We start from the raw sequence: 16,928 nt of genomic DNA, 5'->3' as shown, positions 1-16,928 counted from the left end.
TTGATAGTTTCTTCAGAATTTAGTAATAAAACACTGAGTTTCCAAAAATTTATGTTGGAATCTGTTGGTGTTGTAAACGTAGCATGTATTGAATTATTGTTGGATAAATAAAAATGAATTTGTTGAGTAGTTGAAGGCTCTGAAGGAAGAAAAGATATAATCAAGTAGACCGTGTTTTTCATTTTCAGATTTCCATATACTATGAAATACCATCATAGAATTGGATTTGCAGAATTTTTTGTGATAGGTCAAGCAAGTTTAGGTCACATATAATATTTTCAAATTCGGAAATTGATGCAGAGTGACATTCAAATCCCCAGCCAGCAAACATTTAATTTTTTCAGTAGGAGGTAGGTCTCTATTATGAAAGAGAACCAATTCTGCATGCAATGTAGTACTTCTACCCAAAAAATTAAAGCCAACCACAAAAGAATGTCCCATCTCACCTAAAGCTCTTAGCCAGGGAATAACAGACTTTTTATCGGATGACTACTACTCTTGAAGGTTCATGTTTTTCTTATGACCTTGGCGTTTAAAACAATATGAGACTCTTGGACACGGTGCAAAATCTCCACAGTATCCTCAAAGTCTCATATCGGTAAGTAAAACCACATCTATATGGAAGAAACAGTGTTTACTCTTTTGTTGATGAGTGAGACTGTTATACCGGGCCGTGCAAATTATTTACCAATTTTTGTTCAGAACATATTGCGGACATTAATGACATTTGAATGACTTGAGAAAAAATTTATTCATATATTTTTAGAATAATAAAATAGTTTGTGATCCAATTTAATCAATGTAGCCACCATTTGACTCAATGACACTGGTCAGGCGACGTCTGAAGCTGCCCCAGACTTGCTGGATGTAATCAGCGTCTATGGAGGCCCAGGCCTTGTTGACAGCAGCCTTTAATGCATTTATGTTCTTGTGTCGTTTTTTGCAGGCCTTGGTCTCCCCGTGCGCCTAGATAGGAAAGTCTAGTGGGTTCAGATCTGGGCTCTGAGGGGGCCAGTAGTCCTTGGCCAAAATTTCATGTTGTCCTTGAGCCACTCATGAGCTTTCTTGGAAGCGTGGGCAGGTGCTCCATCTTGTTGAAAAACCCAAGGAGAGTTGCCGACTATGGATTTGATCCACTGAAGGACCTTGGACGCCAGAATCTTCACATAATCCTCCGCTGTTAATCTGAGCCAGTGGGGAATCATACCGGCTTCATGGCTTTCCCGTTGGATCTCCAAACATCTCCAAAGCTCACAACACGGTCATTTTGCCTGTTGAAAACAAGATCGACCGTAAAAGTTTTTTCATCTGAAAAAATGATGATGCGTCCAGATGAGCTCTTGATATCATTCAAGATTTTCTTGGCACGCTCAAGTCTGACTTCTCGCTGACGTTCAGTACGCCTCAGGGACTTTCCTCCATCCCTTTTTAATGCCCTTGAAACAGTTGATGTCGACGTTCCCATCTTTCTGGCCATGTCGGCAATTGACCTGTTGGGAGTCCTCTTGAACACTGCCGTTACTTGCCTTGTTGAGACAGTGGGCTTCCTGCCAGCCCCAGGGGAATGCTTGAGATCACCCCCAGCCTCCAAGCGCTTGGAAACGTTGTAAATTGTCTTCAACGAGGCCCCAACCTGTTCCTTAATGTTGTTATGAGACACTCCCGCTCGGAGGAGGGCTGCAATTTCGATCCTCTTTGTTTCCTGATTGGACATGGTCTCATGTGTGGAAGTTGTTACGCTCTCACAGGAAGGATTTTTGTTTATTTTAACAGTAAAAATATGAAACAATCAGATTGGTTGCCACAAAACCTCTTAAAAAGTATATTTACATCATCGGTAAATAATTTTGCACGCCCCGGTATCTTAATACATAAATCATTACTTTATATATTATATAAGTGATTTTGCATTTTTAATTTATTTACCATTACGCACTCTAATCAAATTGAGAAAAAAAAATCCTCTATGAATTTAATTTTTGATGAGTACGAGAAAGTAGATGGGCCTAGAAATATATCAATATTAATGAATTATCATTATGTTATTTCCCATTACTAAATTTGCAAAAATATAGACAGAAGACAATTACAAGAAGGGAAAATATTCCTGGAAAAATAACATTGAACCTAATTGAAAATAGAAAATCTTCATCCTAATAGAAAAATATTTAGGAAATGAGATCGAATAATTACAAATAGAAAAGTTGTGTGGATAAAAGAAGGAAATTTTGAAATTGATTATGATTTAGGGAAAGATATCTAATAATAGATAAGGCACAAATAAATAGCTCAGATGAATATTAATATTACTTCTAAGAATGTATAAATAAAAAATTATCATGGGTGAGAAATTGAAGATGACATTGAAAAACAAGAGTATAGAAGTGGAAAATGTTTTTACAATAATCCCTCCTTGATGACTTTATTTTATCAGGATGTGACAAATTTGATAAAATAGTTACATCAAAGATATCAGACTATTTTTATGTGAGACAAATGATAGACAAAGCGTTTAATTATTTTGAGTTGAGAATTCAACAAACAAAAGCATGAATTGGAATAGATCAAAATGATTACATAGATGATGTTCGGATTGAACTAATGGATAGACAGAAAATAAATGATGATTCTTTAACAAGCGATGATAGAGCCCTGTATTTTCCAGGAATGGTTGGAAAACAGAAATGGATTTCAATTATGACAAGACTCTGCATTTCTTAGGATACACTGGAATTGAGCATGATCACGGGAATATTACCTAGACTCCACATCAAGTGAAATAAAATCGGAAAAACCTGTTATTACATTATTATCTAGAGGAAGTAAGAGTGTTGTTGTCTTTTATTGTGAATTTATGTAGGACTGTGAACCAAAGTTTACCGCCGTTCAGAGGAACGCCCATTCATTAATGGAGCGTTGAACCCAACGATAGTTATTTTTAACGCTAAAAATGGGGTTTTAGTGTTCCCTTATATTAATTCCTTTTGTATTCCAACAGTATACAACTGTAAATATTTCGTGTAGTTGTAATATTTATAATTTATTTTGTAAGATTTGTAATTCATTTTGTAATATTTGTCTACAGTTTTCGTATTGTACATAGCTCAACTTTATATTTACATTGCATTGACACAGGGCAAAAAAAAAATGGGTGATTAGAAATGAAAAGAGACATAAATTCTAGATATTACTTCCATTGTGATACATTATTCTGTTCTCACACCCTGAAAAGGAGGACACAGCAGAGTATTGTGGCACCAAGCTTATTTATAATAACAAGATTTTTTGATTTATATCTAAGTTTAGGGACACTATGAAAACAATAACCCTTATTTACATAGATCTGCCTCCAATACAAAAAAAATGCTTCGGAAACTCAAATGTCGACAGATGGTAATGAACAACCCCAAAAATTATTTAGAAAATCATGATCCCTTGTTTATCTTTAAATTGCAATTCCCTTCAGAGTTTGGGGAGAAAATACGATTTGATTTGATTATTAAATTTTTCAGAAACTCCGGATATTATTATATTATCTGGCACGACGTGCAGTTTAGAGAATCCCTTTTGCTTACCAGAATGCTACTCTTCATTTTCCGCGTTTGATAGGCCCCTCTTACATCCAAAACTATTGATAAAAAACTACAGCCAAAAATCGAATACTGTTGTTATGATGGAAATCTAATCAAGGTCCAATGTAGAGTATGTATTACTCCCTGTTTGATGTAATTGGTGTATACGGCCCAAATGGGATGATCCTGTTTTTTTAACGAAAAACATTGAACAGTTATTTCACGTGTACAGACCATAATGAGTGGAGATTTTAATATATAACTTAAATATGGTCGAGATTCTATTCAGCGTACAAGGAATCATCATCCCCAGTTATAGCGTCCCTCTCTTCTATTTTAAAGACCCACGGGTTTTATAAATGTGCTGACTTAGTAAAAGATTATAGTCATACTTTTTTTCTGTGGATAGGTTTTTTTAGACCTGTATCCTCGATAATAGATCTTTTTCTGTTTAAAAGTTATCCAACAGACACATTAAAGTCGTCTAAAGTGATAGACACAAAAATATAAGGCCATCGTGGTTTATATATCAAAATGAGCCCCATTTCAAAGTAAGTAAGAGTTAGAGGTGTTTGGAAGATTAATTCTTACTACTGTAGGAGATTAATGTGAATGATGGATAATTGATAAAATTGAAAATGCGAAATCAAGTGTTAAGGATGGTCTCCAAAAACTTATCAATCATACTTAAAAACGGTAAAGAATCGAATGATTTTGAATTAGTTTCCAAGGAGATGTGTTATTTTTACTCCATCAAAATGTGTGTGATGCAATTTAAAAAATTCTTCTTTCTGTGAAGATCTCACATGACTGTCTGAAATAGAACTTTCACTATCAAATGAAGATAACAACATGGTTGATAAAGAAATAAAGAAAAGAAAAGAAGAAATATATATGAATATATATGTTCTATTAATAAAAATGAAAAATTAAATAAAGCTCCTGGTCCATCGGGTTTTACCTTTGAATTTTATAAGAAATATATCTCCTATCTTGCACTGATTTTACTCTTGTTTTATGGAAAGGTTCTTAGTGTTTGTTTTTCCCCTGACTTCACTTCAGAGGGACACATTTAGGACTTTCGAATGTTTTCATAGTATTATCATGATACTCAAAGGTTTTAAAAAATTTTGTGATTGTGCTCCTGAAATAGTAAAACATTTTGAGTTATCTTTAGAATGGTAAATGCCAACTAGAGGTTACATTATCAAAAATGTTGTGTGTCCCATAAACTTCCGATATTGCTGCTGATGTTAACTTGACAGCTTGTCTAATTAATAAAATGGCTTTTGTCCCTTATTCATCTATTTTTGGAACAAACACTTAAGTAAAACGTCAATATTCAAAAGAAACAACGGATCATATTTCGTGTGAATATAAATTATTTTATCAAATTGATGGGGACTTTAATAAAATGGTTAGTACATTATTCAATAAACAACTGAGTAAAAAAAAATTCCTCTCTACTTCAAATAATGAGAGAGTGGATGCAATTATTATTCAAATGCAATCTATAGTCTATAAATTATTGACAGTAAAAGAAAACTACTTCGATGTAGTTTTACATATTGCATTGCTAATCTTTATGCGCATGTTGTATTGAAGATTTAAACTCTTTTATTTTTTTAGTTCACCGTCCAATTGATGTTATTTCTAAATTATTTATTTTAAATTAGTCTTGATTGTGCTATATTTTATAATGGTCCTTTTAATTTTCGTTTGTCTACATGTCTTAACGAATTATTTTTTGAGAGTATATTATGTTATATTATAAAAAGATTGCTAATGTTTAGATGCATGCCAATGCCATTGAACTACCAATAACTTCAGTCAATTTTTATTACTTCGTTTAATCTGTCTATTAATCTTGTGATATCCGCAAATAATACCTTCAGTCTAATACAAGCCTTTTCGTCCAATTAGGAAAATAACAATGATCCCGCTATGACGACTGGTCATTAAACTACAAATTGTGGGGTTACACAATACATTCAAAGTAATCAATGTACAATAGACCTCTTCAAATTTTAATTTTTTTTTCATACCTTTTAATATTTGACTCTTTCCCATTTTCCAAGGTCTATAGAAACTAAATATACCAGTCCTTTGGATTTTAGACTGCAGCTATACCTGCCACAAGCGCCTCGAAAACTTATTGTTGGTAGCTCTAAAAAAGGGGGGGGGAACGAGACTGTTTTATTCTTTTGACTATGGCTTCGCAGTGACTTATTGTAAAGCATTTATATGGGGATCAAATCAAAGTCAATGAATTGTGCTTCAATTTGTATAATTATATTATAAACCTTTTATTTGTGCCCATGGGGAAATTTTACCCCAGACATTAAAAAATGTTTGTTTTTTTAAATATTTTTTTCTATTTTTCCCCCTGTCTCTTTAGGTATTCGCCTAAGTTATTATTATCTTGACTTATATGTATACAAAAATATAATACAATACAAAAAATACATTTTGTTCTTCAAGCTAATAACTCTGTACTAAAAAACAATACCATAAAATAGACTAAAAATATATTGATTATTAATGGTTTAAATTAAATTTATATCCCTCGAATTACAGATTTCCGCTAATTGTATTTTTTTCTCGAGGCCTTATAAGAATTGTGGTAAGATATTCAATGACACAGTCCACGCATTTGTAGATTGCCCATCTTTAACCATTCTAAAGCAATTTTTTTTAAATTAAATGTAAAAGGCTTGATGCGTGGAGATGAAAAGTTTCAGAAATCCTGTACTTTTGAGATTTTGTTGAAAAAAAGGGATTCCAGTTTATCTAAACAAAAATGGTCTCTCACGATATATGAGACGGGAAAAAAATCGGTCCATCAAGTGAGCCCGAATCAAAATCAGTTTACAAAGTGAGATCGAAAAAAAAAATCAGGACCAAAAAATTGGTTGAAATCCGTAAAGAAAAAATATCCTATGACCGAACCGGAAAAAAAAATTGATTCTGGACCGAGTCTCAACACTACTATAATGTAATGACTCATCACTTGTGTAGAAAAGTACTCATTCAAAAAAGGGAAGACTCGAAAATACGTATAATGATTACCCGGGTAAAAAAAGAGTACTCCACCAATAAATATATATCCGCATGCATTTTTGAATCTTAACCGTCCATGGGTAATTACGCGCAGAATTTTTTCAGTAATATTAGGGTACTTTTTACATTGATACGAGTCCTTGGGTACAGGTGTTACCCGCCTCATTCATAACACATTTAAAAAAAATGAAATTTGTTATTATGCTTTTGTAAAAATTGAAATAACACTTGGAAATAAAAAAAAATGTATTATTGTTGTCAGTCATCAGGATATATATATTCTAAGATATATCAAATATCCACAATATTCTATTTTTTATTGGAAGTAAACTCTGAGCCAGAAAAACTAGAGGCATGATATTGCTACTTGTATATTTAGGCCTTTTTTCGAATTGGAATCTAGTGAAGGTATGTACTTATTATTTATTTAACTAAGACATTTTTTGTGTAACATTATAAATATGTTCAATGCAGAAGTTGTTTTTTTTTTTTCTTGTACTTTACTTCATTAAACAATTTTGAAAACAATTAGCAAGATTTTTTGGAAAAAAATAAATGATTTCACTCAATTCATTAAATTTTATCAACTCACGAAATAATCAGAATTCAATTGATGATATTATATATACCCAAAAATAAAACTTTGTTATATTATCAAGAGATGTGTAGCCTTGTATAAAATATAAACTGTAAATAATTTATTGGAGAAGGGTAATATATAACATTTATATGTTGTGTAAAAGTTTCAGCTTGTATAAGAAAATTGTGCAAATTGCACTTTTTTCGTCTTTATATGTATAATTTACATGTTACGACTTGTACAAAATTGTAATTTGCACACAACATATATTTTAGTAGATTTGTAAAAAATATATGTACGTGTGAGTGTTTTTGTAAATAGCAATTTCAACACTATTTTTCAAAGATTTTATAATTATTTTTTCATTCTTGAGGATATAACAATTAACGGCTGTGTGCGTGTGCTTATGAAAGACGGAAAGTAACATAGATGCCTATTTTGGGAGTTATAACTTATAAGTGCCTGCTTATGTCTTTGGTAGATACGGAATAGGATTTATTTTTTATTTTTTCATAGCTGTGCGTAGCTAATCAAATATAAAGTAATAACAGCTAACCTGCTTATCTACCAAATACACTTCAAATTGTAAATTCGATTATTAGTCCATTTCTCTCATTTAAAAAAGGAAATATTGTTACGAGTATACTCGTCCTTGACAGTAAACGTTTTCTCAAATCAAGCACAATCTTAGATATCTTTAAACATAAGTAGATGTATGAAGTTTTTATCATATTTTTTAATGGAAATGTGAGCATGCATCGAATAAAATAATATTGTTATATATTTTTTGAATGATAACTTGATGAAATTAAAGTCGAATTTAAATTCAAGTCTGCATAATTTAAAAAAAAAGTTTTTTCTTACAAACTAAGTTGTGTTGGTGCAATCAGGTCTATCTGAATTTTTTTTTTAAATATATATATATAATGGATCAGAAATTAATTAATGTTCTATTCAAGAATATTAAGAACTATACCTTTATTAATGGAAGACTTAATAAAATAAATTAATCTTTCATTCAACACCAATTTACTTACAAAGTACTAAAATACAAATTGATTTAACTAACCATGATATTTTTTTTTTGAGGTATTGAATGGGTCAAGTGAATATGAAACTCAAAATTATAGTTCTTTGTTTGTTATTTTATGAATAATTAACTTATACTGTAGTTAAATTTGTTAGTCTAAGAGTAATGTATACATGAAATGGGTATTCTGACCAACTAAAGGCTAATTTCTTTTAGTAGAACACTTATAAAATGAAAGAAAGAATTGAAATTAAAACAATTGTGGAATAAGAGTCTTAAAAAATTAAGATATTTTTCGGTTGATTTATTTATTTTATGCTATAAAATATTATTATTTTAATTCAATTTCTTTTTTCATTTCATGACTTTTTTACTCTAAAAATGTGCCCTTAAGATTCAAAAAATGGGGGAAATAATACGTGTTATACCTATGAAAAGGGTATTTTACACCGGCGTATTCAGTTGATATGACTTAAAAAATAAAACAAGTAACAAAAGATACTTTATTTGAAAAAAAGAATATATTATTAAATTATACCTTATTGTTACTTTTTCAAACAAACCTTTGTACCTATTGACTATAATAAATATTATGTCATAGTTTTAACACACTAAAATTAATAAATATTTTAAAATGAAATAGCAAATACTGTTGGTTTTTTTAAAGCTATTTAGTCGTTTTGTAGTCTGAAAATAAACAAATAATTATGTTTCATAAATAAAAATCCCTAATAAGGACACAATATCAATAAAAGTAGTATTCTTATTTGAGTTAATTAAATAAATATATAATAAATCAATTTGAAAATAAGATATAAACTTATAATATTGTTTAAAGGCAAATGAAGATAGCGACTTTAGGCTTCCTGGGGATGTTTTGCCAGTAAATTACAATTTGAATTTGAGCACTCAACTCACAATGGGCATTGCAGTTGATGGATTTGTAAAGATTAATATAAAATGTATAAGTGTCACTAATAAAATAACACTTCATTCGAGACAATTGGAAATTCATGATGTGAGTGTTTTAAGTGGAACGACTAATATTACATCATCGTGGTCTACTGGAATTACTGTCAATGACTTTTTAATCATTGAATTAACAGAGAGCTTGGTTATCGATCAAACTTATTCTATTGAAATCCAGTACCAAATGAAGGAATGGGCAACGAAATTTGGTTTCTTTAGAAAAATATATAACAATAAAAAAGGTGAAACTAAGTAAGTTTTAAAAAATAATTTCTTCATATATTTAAAAATTTGAAGACAATTATTCAACTTATTATTCATTCTTAAATCATTTTAGAGAGATGTTTGCCACTCAATTACAGTCAACTCATGCCCGGACTGCATTTCCTTGCTTTGATGAACCAGGATTTAAAGCTACTTTCGATGTTACCTTGGGACATCCTTCTACACTAACTGCCATGTCGAACATGCCAAATGTCTTGATTACAGAAACAAGGTTTTAAAATAAAGTCAATTATTCTAATATGATAAATGTAAAAAACTACCTTATTCAAATTAATTCACAGAAACTAATTTGTATAATTTTACTAATAGTTTTAAATCATGTTCAATAATATTTTTTTTTACATACCTAGAAATTCAGCTGATTATACATATGCCAAGTTTCACACGACACCAATTATGAGTACCTACCTTGTTGCTTTTGCAATGGTTTCAGAATATTCTCATAGAGATGTAAACGCAAACAATGTTCAACTGCAGCTTTGGGCTTCAGATGATTCAACAAGTGAATTAAGTACAGCTTTAGATTGCAGTCCTTCAATTTATAATTTCTTTTACGATTACTATAATTACTCTCAACCATTAAGTTCAGAGGTAAGAAATGTGAATATAAGTAATTTTCCCCTATTTGATAACTTATAATTTTATATGTATAGAAAATGCTAGTGGTACCAAAGTTTCATACCAATGGAATGGAAAACTGGGGGTTAATTACATTTTCTGAATGGTCTTTATTTGATTACGGTGGTAGAGATCTAAAGTCTTTGGACTATTTAGACCGATTATATTTGATTATTGCTCATGAGTTTAATCATTTGTGGTTAGGTAATTAATTATTTAAAACAACAAATCAAGTTAAACAATTAATATTTAATCATATTTGATATAATAATAATTATATAACATTTTCTACCAATTACACCTTTAAGCATATTTTTGTCTTTGTATTGACATTGTTTGATCCTAATTGTTTTATCTCGAAAACATATAAATGACCTTTATAACCAAAAGTTTCTACTTTCGTGGCCTACAAAAAGAAACTATATACGATCACTATAATTTAAAACACATAATAAATAAGCAAAATATTTTTTTAAGTAACAAACATTAAATAACTTTTAAAATATTATTTTTTTTAAGATGATTTTTTTTAAATATGAAGATTTATGTTTTTACTTTACGAGTACGCCACACTATGATTTTTATCATAGTGTATCGTACTCGTAAATATTTTTTGAGACTAAAAATAATAACTAGTATATTTTAGATATAATATACAAAATTTTCATATGAAAAAACACTTTGCGGACTACAAATGCAGAAATGAGGGTTTGCATTAGTCATTTTTATGTTTATCGAAATAAAAGCAATCAGGAACAATAACATTAGTTTGATCCCAGGCCAAAAAGCTTAAATTTCAATCACTAGTTATATCTATGTAGATTATTTTATGGTAATTAATAAGTGACACCATTTATAGGAAATATTGTGACACCCAGATGGTGGACAGACCTTTGGCTAAATGAAGGTCTTACAACCTATATGTCTGTTATAGCAGTCCACAAAACTTATACAAACATTTCTATTATGGATAGACTTATTTTACAAGGTCAAATTGCTGCAATGCAATTTGATTCTAGTCCAGCATTCCCTCCAATTAAATCGAAGGGCATCAGTAATAACGCAGATATAAGTAAAATGTTTCATCCAATTACGTACATAAAGGGAGCATGTATAACAAAAATGATGAGTGGTTTCATTGGAGAGACAAAGCTTCAGAATGCTTTTAGGACATATATTAAAAAATTGTAAGTCGAACCTTTAATAGGGAGTGAAAAAATATAACTTTTTTGCCATGGTGCTTCTTATACTTTAACACAATGCTGCAACATTTAGCCAACCGAAATCTAAATTTATTATAGTTATTTAAGACATAGAGGGATAAAATTATCATTAAAATTTTCAATCGTAGTTGATTTGGTCTTAAAAGCCTTTTTTTTCATCACTTTTTGAGTATAACTTCGATTCAGAGACTTATTTCGGAATGAAATAACTGTATAGATGAAAATGTACATAAATAAAAATTCATATAAATATTCCAACACTCGAAAAATAACTTATTTATTAAGTTATATTGAATAAAGCTCCTACAAAATGTGTTTCATTATAATAAATCCAGTGAAATCAAGGAAAATTGGAAGGTATGGAAGCTACTATTTTTTTAAATTACTTTATATTATAGCTCAAACTAAAAAATTAACCTTAGATCACTAGTTCAAAAAATATAATTTAAAAAAATGGGTCGTTTTTTATTGATTTTTCAGTTTAACTTTTAATTTCTTCAATAGAATATTTAATTACTTAGTAATGTACATTTACGTTAAAATGTTTGGAAATTCAATAGAATTAAGTTGATTATTTAAGTAATTGCAATAAGTAATTAATATTTTAGAGGCACGAAGATTAACCACTATACATATATATATATAGATATCCCATGTATTTGATTAGTATTTATTTTACTTCTTACAATTACTCAAAAATTGACTTAATTATGTTTAATTTAAAAATCTTTTTTGTTATAATCTTAAATTTTCTTTAATATAGTTATTTTATTTAGAAATATGGGTCTGAATCGAAATAATACTCTAAAAACAGATTTTAAAAAAAAAGTATACAAGGCCAAAGATACTGCATTTCAAAATTTGAAAGATCGTTTTTATTTTCTTTTGCTTATTTAACAATAATAAATGTAGGCTTTAGCCGTCGGACGTTTCAAGACCTGAATTTTGTTGTATAGTGTAATATATCTGAAAATATTAAAAAAATTAAGTTAATTTAGTAACAGATCTTCAATTTATAGTCCTTTAAAATTTTCATTGAGTTCTTAAATATTTTTATCGAGTCCTCAGATTTATTTTGAGCTCATTTTTAAGTACATAGTTCTAATAAAGGCTCAGAGTGTTCAGGCTTTTCTTTACTTTAATATAAAATAGCTTTTAAGGCCAAGTCGAGTTGCAAGTCTTAGCTATCAAATCTAAGTCAGGTCGCAAGTTTTTATTGTGAGTTTAATTTGATTCTTAACTCCACACCTCTGATAAATACATAAAAATATATAATAGTATAAAATGATGTATGAAACATTTACCAATGATTTAAAATTCTGAATTAAAATTAAGATTTATATATACTATAAAAACTTAGATTTTTTATTTATACTCGTTTTTATCAGTCTTTTTTTATTCCTTAGTGCATACAAAAGTGTAGAAGAAGATGATTTCTTAAATGTAGTTGATAACATTGTTACCGATGTAAAAGTCAGTGACATTATTAAATCTTGGACTGGACAAGGTGGTTTTCCTCTAGTCAATGTCAATATTGATTATAATGAAGGGAAAATGTCAGTTACTCAGGTAAAGATTTATTTAGAGTGTATGCATGAATTAGGATCCGGTCATATTAATTTTTTGGGGATAATACCGATTTTTTGGGAGAATAAAACGATTAGCAATTAATGTTCTAATTTTTTTATTATTCAAATTAAGTAACTTAAATTATTTCGATTTTTTGTTCATCAGTAATATACAGAAAAATTTGTTTGATTATCGATAATTGTCGACTACCCTACAGCGGTCAATTTATCAATTTGGTCCAGTAATAAATACTGATTCTAATGCGTTTTTATTTACCAACACAGGAGCGATTTATTTTTGGACCCCCTACGAGTCACACAAAAGATCAGAAATGGTGGATTCCCCTTACTTATAAAGTAATTAAAGAAAGTGTAACTGAAATCAAAACAGTTTGGATGAATAATACTGAAGCATCAAAAGAATTTGAACTTGAAGAAATCAGGAGCACTCCAACAGCTTCGTTTATATTAAACTGGAATTTCATAGGTATAGATACAAAATGACAATTTTCCATTATACAAATAAAACAATTTATAATTAACAGGATTTTATAGAGTAAATTATGATTCTGCGACATGGGATAAAATAATTAACCAACTTGTAAAGAAAAACAGTGTCATTATAAAATATAGTCGAATAGCATTAATTAGTGATGCTTTTACACTAGCTAAAGCTGGTAAACAGAATTACACTCTGCCATTCAAATTGATTCAATACCTATCAAATGAGGAGGAACCTTTACCACGGGTTCTCTTTTTTGAAGAAATGAAAAAGATAATGCCAAGTGTTTTCAGCTTTGAATTAGACGAGAAGCTTATGGTAAATTGAGTGTTATTATAATTATTATCAACTTTGGAAATAATTGAATTTTGTTTTATGGTAGGATTATATTAGAAGCATATTTGTCACAAGACAACTCAACTTTGACCCTCCAACTGAACGAAATTATTATAAGAAATATGATTGGTCTTTAGATCAAGAGTTTTCGTGTCTATTGAATATTAATAGTTGTACGCAATACTATCAAGAAAAATTCAAAGAATGGATGGATAAAACTGGTAGCGAAAAACCAGTGTAAAGCTTGTTTTTGATTTATTTATTACTGATTCAAAAATAATTTATACAAATATCCCATTTTTTTTTTTTTTTTTTTTTTTTTATATTTTAGAGTTGATCCGAATGTTGCGGAAACCATGTTATGCACTGCAATAAGGAATGGAGGCAATAATGAATGGGAATTTCTTAAAAATCAACTATCAAATACATCATACACTCCTGGAGAGAAGAATCAATTCCTATCTGGTCTTGCATGCTCTACAAATGTCACTAGTCTATATGAGTAAGTTAAACACCGAAAGGTATTACTAGAGTGGTAGAAAATATGCCCTAAAGTGGAGGAATGATTCTTGATGTTGACAATATGAACATTGTTTTTTTATTTTCAAAAGCTGTAATCATTATTGAAGAGAGAACATCTAAGAAAAACGTGCGTTTGCACATGAATAACGGAGATCAACCATGTGGATTTGGTCGGGAGTTAGAAGTGTAAGTCCTTGCTAAACTCAGAGTAGAATTTATGATCGACATCCAAGTGATTATTTGCAGGTCATCTAATGAGATGTCCTACCATATTAAATGTTGTTTTCCCAAACATTCTTCAAATTACCAGGGTTACCATGTTGATTTTTCGTTTGTTCTTTTTTTACATACCGGCAAATCATATTTTCTACCTCTCTCAGTATGACTTATTAAGGAAATTATATAAATAACAATTACACAATTCATTCAGAGCTTACAGATTTTACATGTTTGATTTATATTTTTTTTTAAATAACTTAAAATTGCCTCATCGTTGTAAATTATCTTAATGGTTATTTTTTCTTTTCTAGGCTTCTGTCATATACTAAGAATTCATTTGTGTCTTTTAAGTATCTAGGTGGGCAAATTTTGAAGGGTGTGATGAAAACAATTTATGGAAGAAATGCTTTGTTCCAGTACATACAAAATAATTCAGTGGCATTTAACATAACGTAAATATTTATACATAAAGTTTTACATTGTTTGTGGTATTCTGTAAAATATTTTCATATTTTTTCATAGATTTGGGGCCAAAGTTTTTACAGAAAATGCGTATGAACTTTTAACATTAACTAGAGAAAAAAATGATATTCATGAGGTGAATCCTTACCTACTTATTGAATTATTTTTCTTCACTTTGTTATAAAATTTATATTATTACCTTAGATCGCTTGTTTTATCAAAGATTCTACTTTCTCTGAGGGTACTAGAGAACAGAAAATTGAAAAAATTAGAGAAATAAGAATTAAGATTACTATTAATAAGGAAATTCGTAAGAAAGTAAAGAAATGGTTGTCAAAAAATGAAGAAAACTAAGCAGCTCCAAAAACTGTAACACAAACTCCCAATTTGGATCTATCCCATTAAAGTTTGTGTCCTGTTAAAAAAATATCTTTATGATAATTTTATTTTCAAAATGTATATATGTATGTTAAAATAAAATAAAAGTACTTTATTTTTCAATGCTTCAAAAATGATTATATGACAACAGTAAGAACTAGCTTTTTGAAATAAACATATATGCAGTGGAATTTATTTTCAGCTATTTTTATGAGTAGGGGAGTTTGAGGATACATTTTACCAACAAGTCGTTTTTTTGTAGTTCATAAGTTTACCAATTTAAAGGATAACTCAACGCCCGCGCAACATGACAGAGGTAACTGAGTTTTTGAAAAAAAAATCCACCTAAGAAAAATAATTCCAAAGTATTTTTGGTGTAGTACAATAATGTATAGCCATTTATTGGTGATTTCGAGACTAACCATAAGTAGGATACTTGATACACCAGGAGGAGATATGGCAAAGGGGAGGAGGAGACATGGTAAGGTCCCTTTGGGCATTCCAAAAAGAATGTAAGGAAACGAGTACATGGGAAGGTAGTCACTCAAATTAAAAAGATCAATATTCAAATCGAAGAAGTATCGAAAACCAGATAATGATGGGCATCTTGCAAATGCATGGAAAATTGAGTTAAAATTCTTACCACAGTTCTTACAGGGAAAGTTGAAGTAAATACACCCCGTCAAAATTTGGAACTACGCCGTAAATTTCCTATTTTTCTAGACAAAAGTGTTGTTTTCACATTTTTGTGGCATTAAAAGAAGATCAATATATTTTTGACAAATTTTCTGACATCCTACAGAGGTATTTTTATCTTTTTCATCTTGAACAACTTAAATGACTAAATTTAAGAGAAAATAACCTTGATGGAAGCGAGAATACAAATTTTGTACTGCGGTCGGCGCACCTAAATGTTTCTTTTTATCTTCATTGTACTGACAATTTCGATACTTAAATAATAAAATATATAAAAATTATTATTCAAAAATAGTTATATTTTAATTGAATATTTTTTTTTTTTTGCATTCATTTATGTTTTATCTATACTTTTGGTCCAAAAACTACACAAAATCATGAAATAAAGCATTGTGGAAAAACTTGAAGGCCGAAGAGGTAGGGTAAAGGACATACTTACATCTCTAAAAGAATGATTTTTGAGCTTCTCACATCTTAAAGAATGGGGAAAAATGCAGAAATATATAAAAATTCAAAAAAGTATTTTTTTAATAGGTCTAATACTACACATTACAGCTTGATAGTAAAATTGACAAATTTTGTGAAGTTAAACTTCTATCAAAAGTTTTTTTTATAAATGTATTTTTGTGCAATTTTAGCTCAAACTCCGGTGTATAGGTACAGTTAATAACAAACTAATCATATTTTTTGCTCAAATTATTAATTTAATCTTAATCGAGTATTTACTTTCCCCCTTCCCCCACTTCCTAAGAAAAATCATGCATTTCTTTTTTATGAATATATAAATGGCCTAATATAATCTTATATTCATAATAAAAACCTGCAATATACGGGAAATATACTTCACTATATGAGGAGAGTCAGAATAATACGAAATACCTCATTATGTGAAATTCTAGTTGTTTAAA

General features: G+C 29.5%; 1 protein-coding gene across 1 annotated transcript; it reads left to right on the top strand.

Moving 5' to 3' along the window:
• The first annotated feature begins 6,880 nt into the window (after nucleotides 1–6,880).
• LOC121125808 (aminopeptidase N) lies at nucleotides 6,881–15,515 on the top strand. Its single transcript, XM_040721048.2, has 14 exons — nucleotides 6,881–7,040; nucleotides 9,081–9,463; nucleotides 9,549–9,707; nucleotides 9,847–10,087; nucleotides 10,150–10,318; nucleotides 10,974–11,301; nucleotides 12,744–12,906; nucleotides 13,191–13,392; nucleotides 13,451–13,725; nucleotides 13,790–13,980; nucleotides 14,075–14,245; nucleotides 14,796–14,936; nucleotides 15,007–15,082; nucleotides 15,151–15,515. Exons 1-14 carry the CDS (start codon nucleotides 6,987–6,989, stop codon nucleotides 15,298–15,300), a joined length of 2,703 nt encoding a protein of 900 aa, XP_040576982.1. The 5' UTR covers nucleotides 6,881–6,986; the 3' UTR covers nucleotides 15,301–15,515.
• The last annotated feature ends 1,413 nt before the right edge of the window (nucleotides 15,516–16,928 follow it).

This window comes from Lepeophtheirus salmonis, chromosome 1 (assembly GCF_016086655.4).
Source record: "Lepeophtheirus salmonis chromosome 1, UVic_Lsal_1.4, whole genome shotgun sequence".
NCBI classification, from domain to species: Eukaryota; Metazoa; Arthropoda; class Copepoda; order Siphonostomatoida; family Caligidae; genus Lepeophtheirus; species Lepeophtheirus salmonis.
This window is presented reverse-complemented; position numbering and strand designations above follow the sequence as displayed.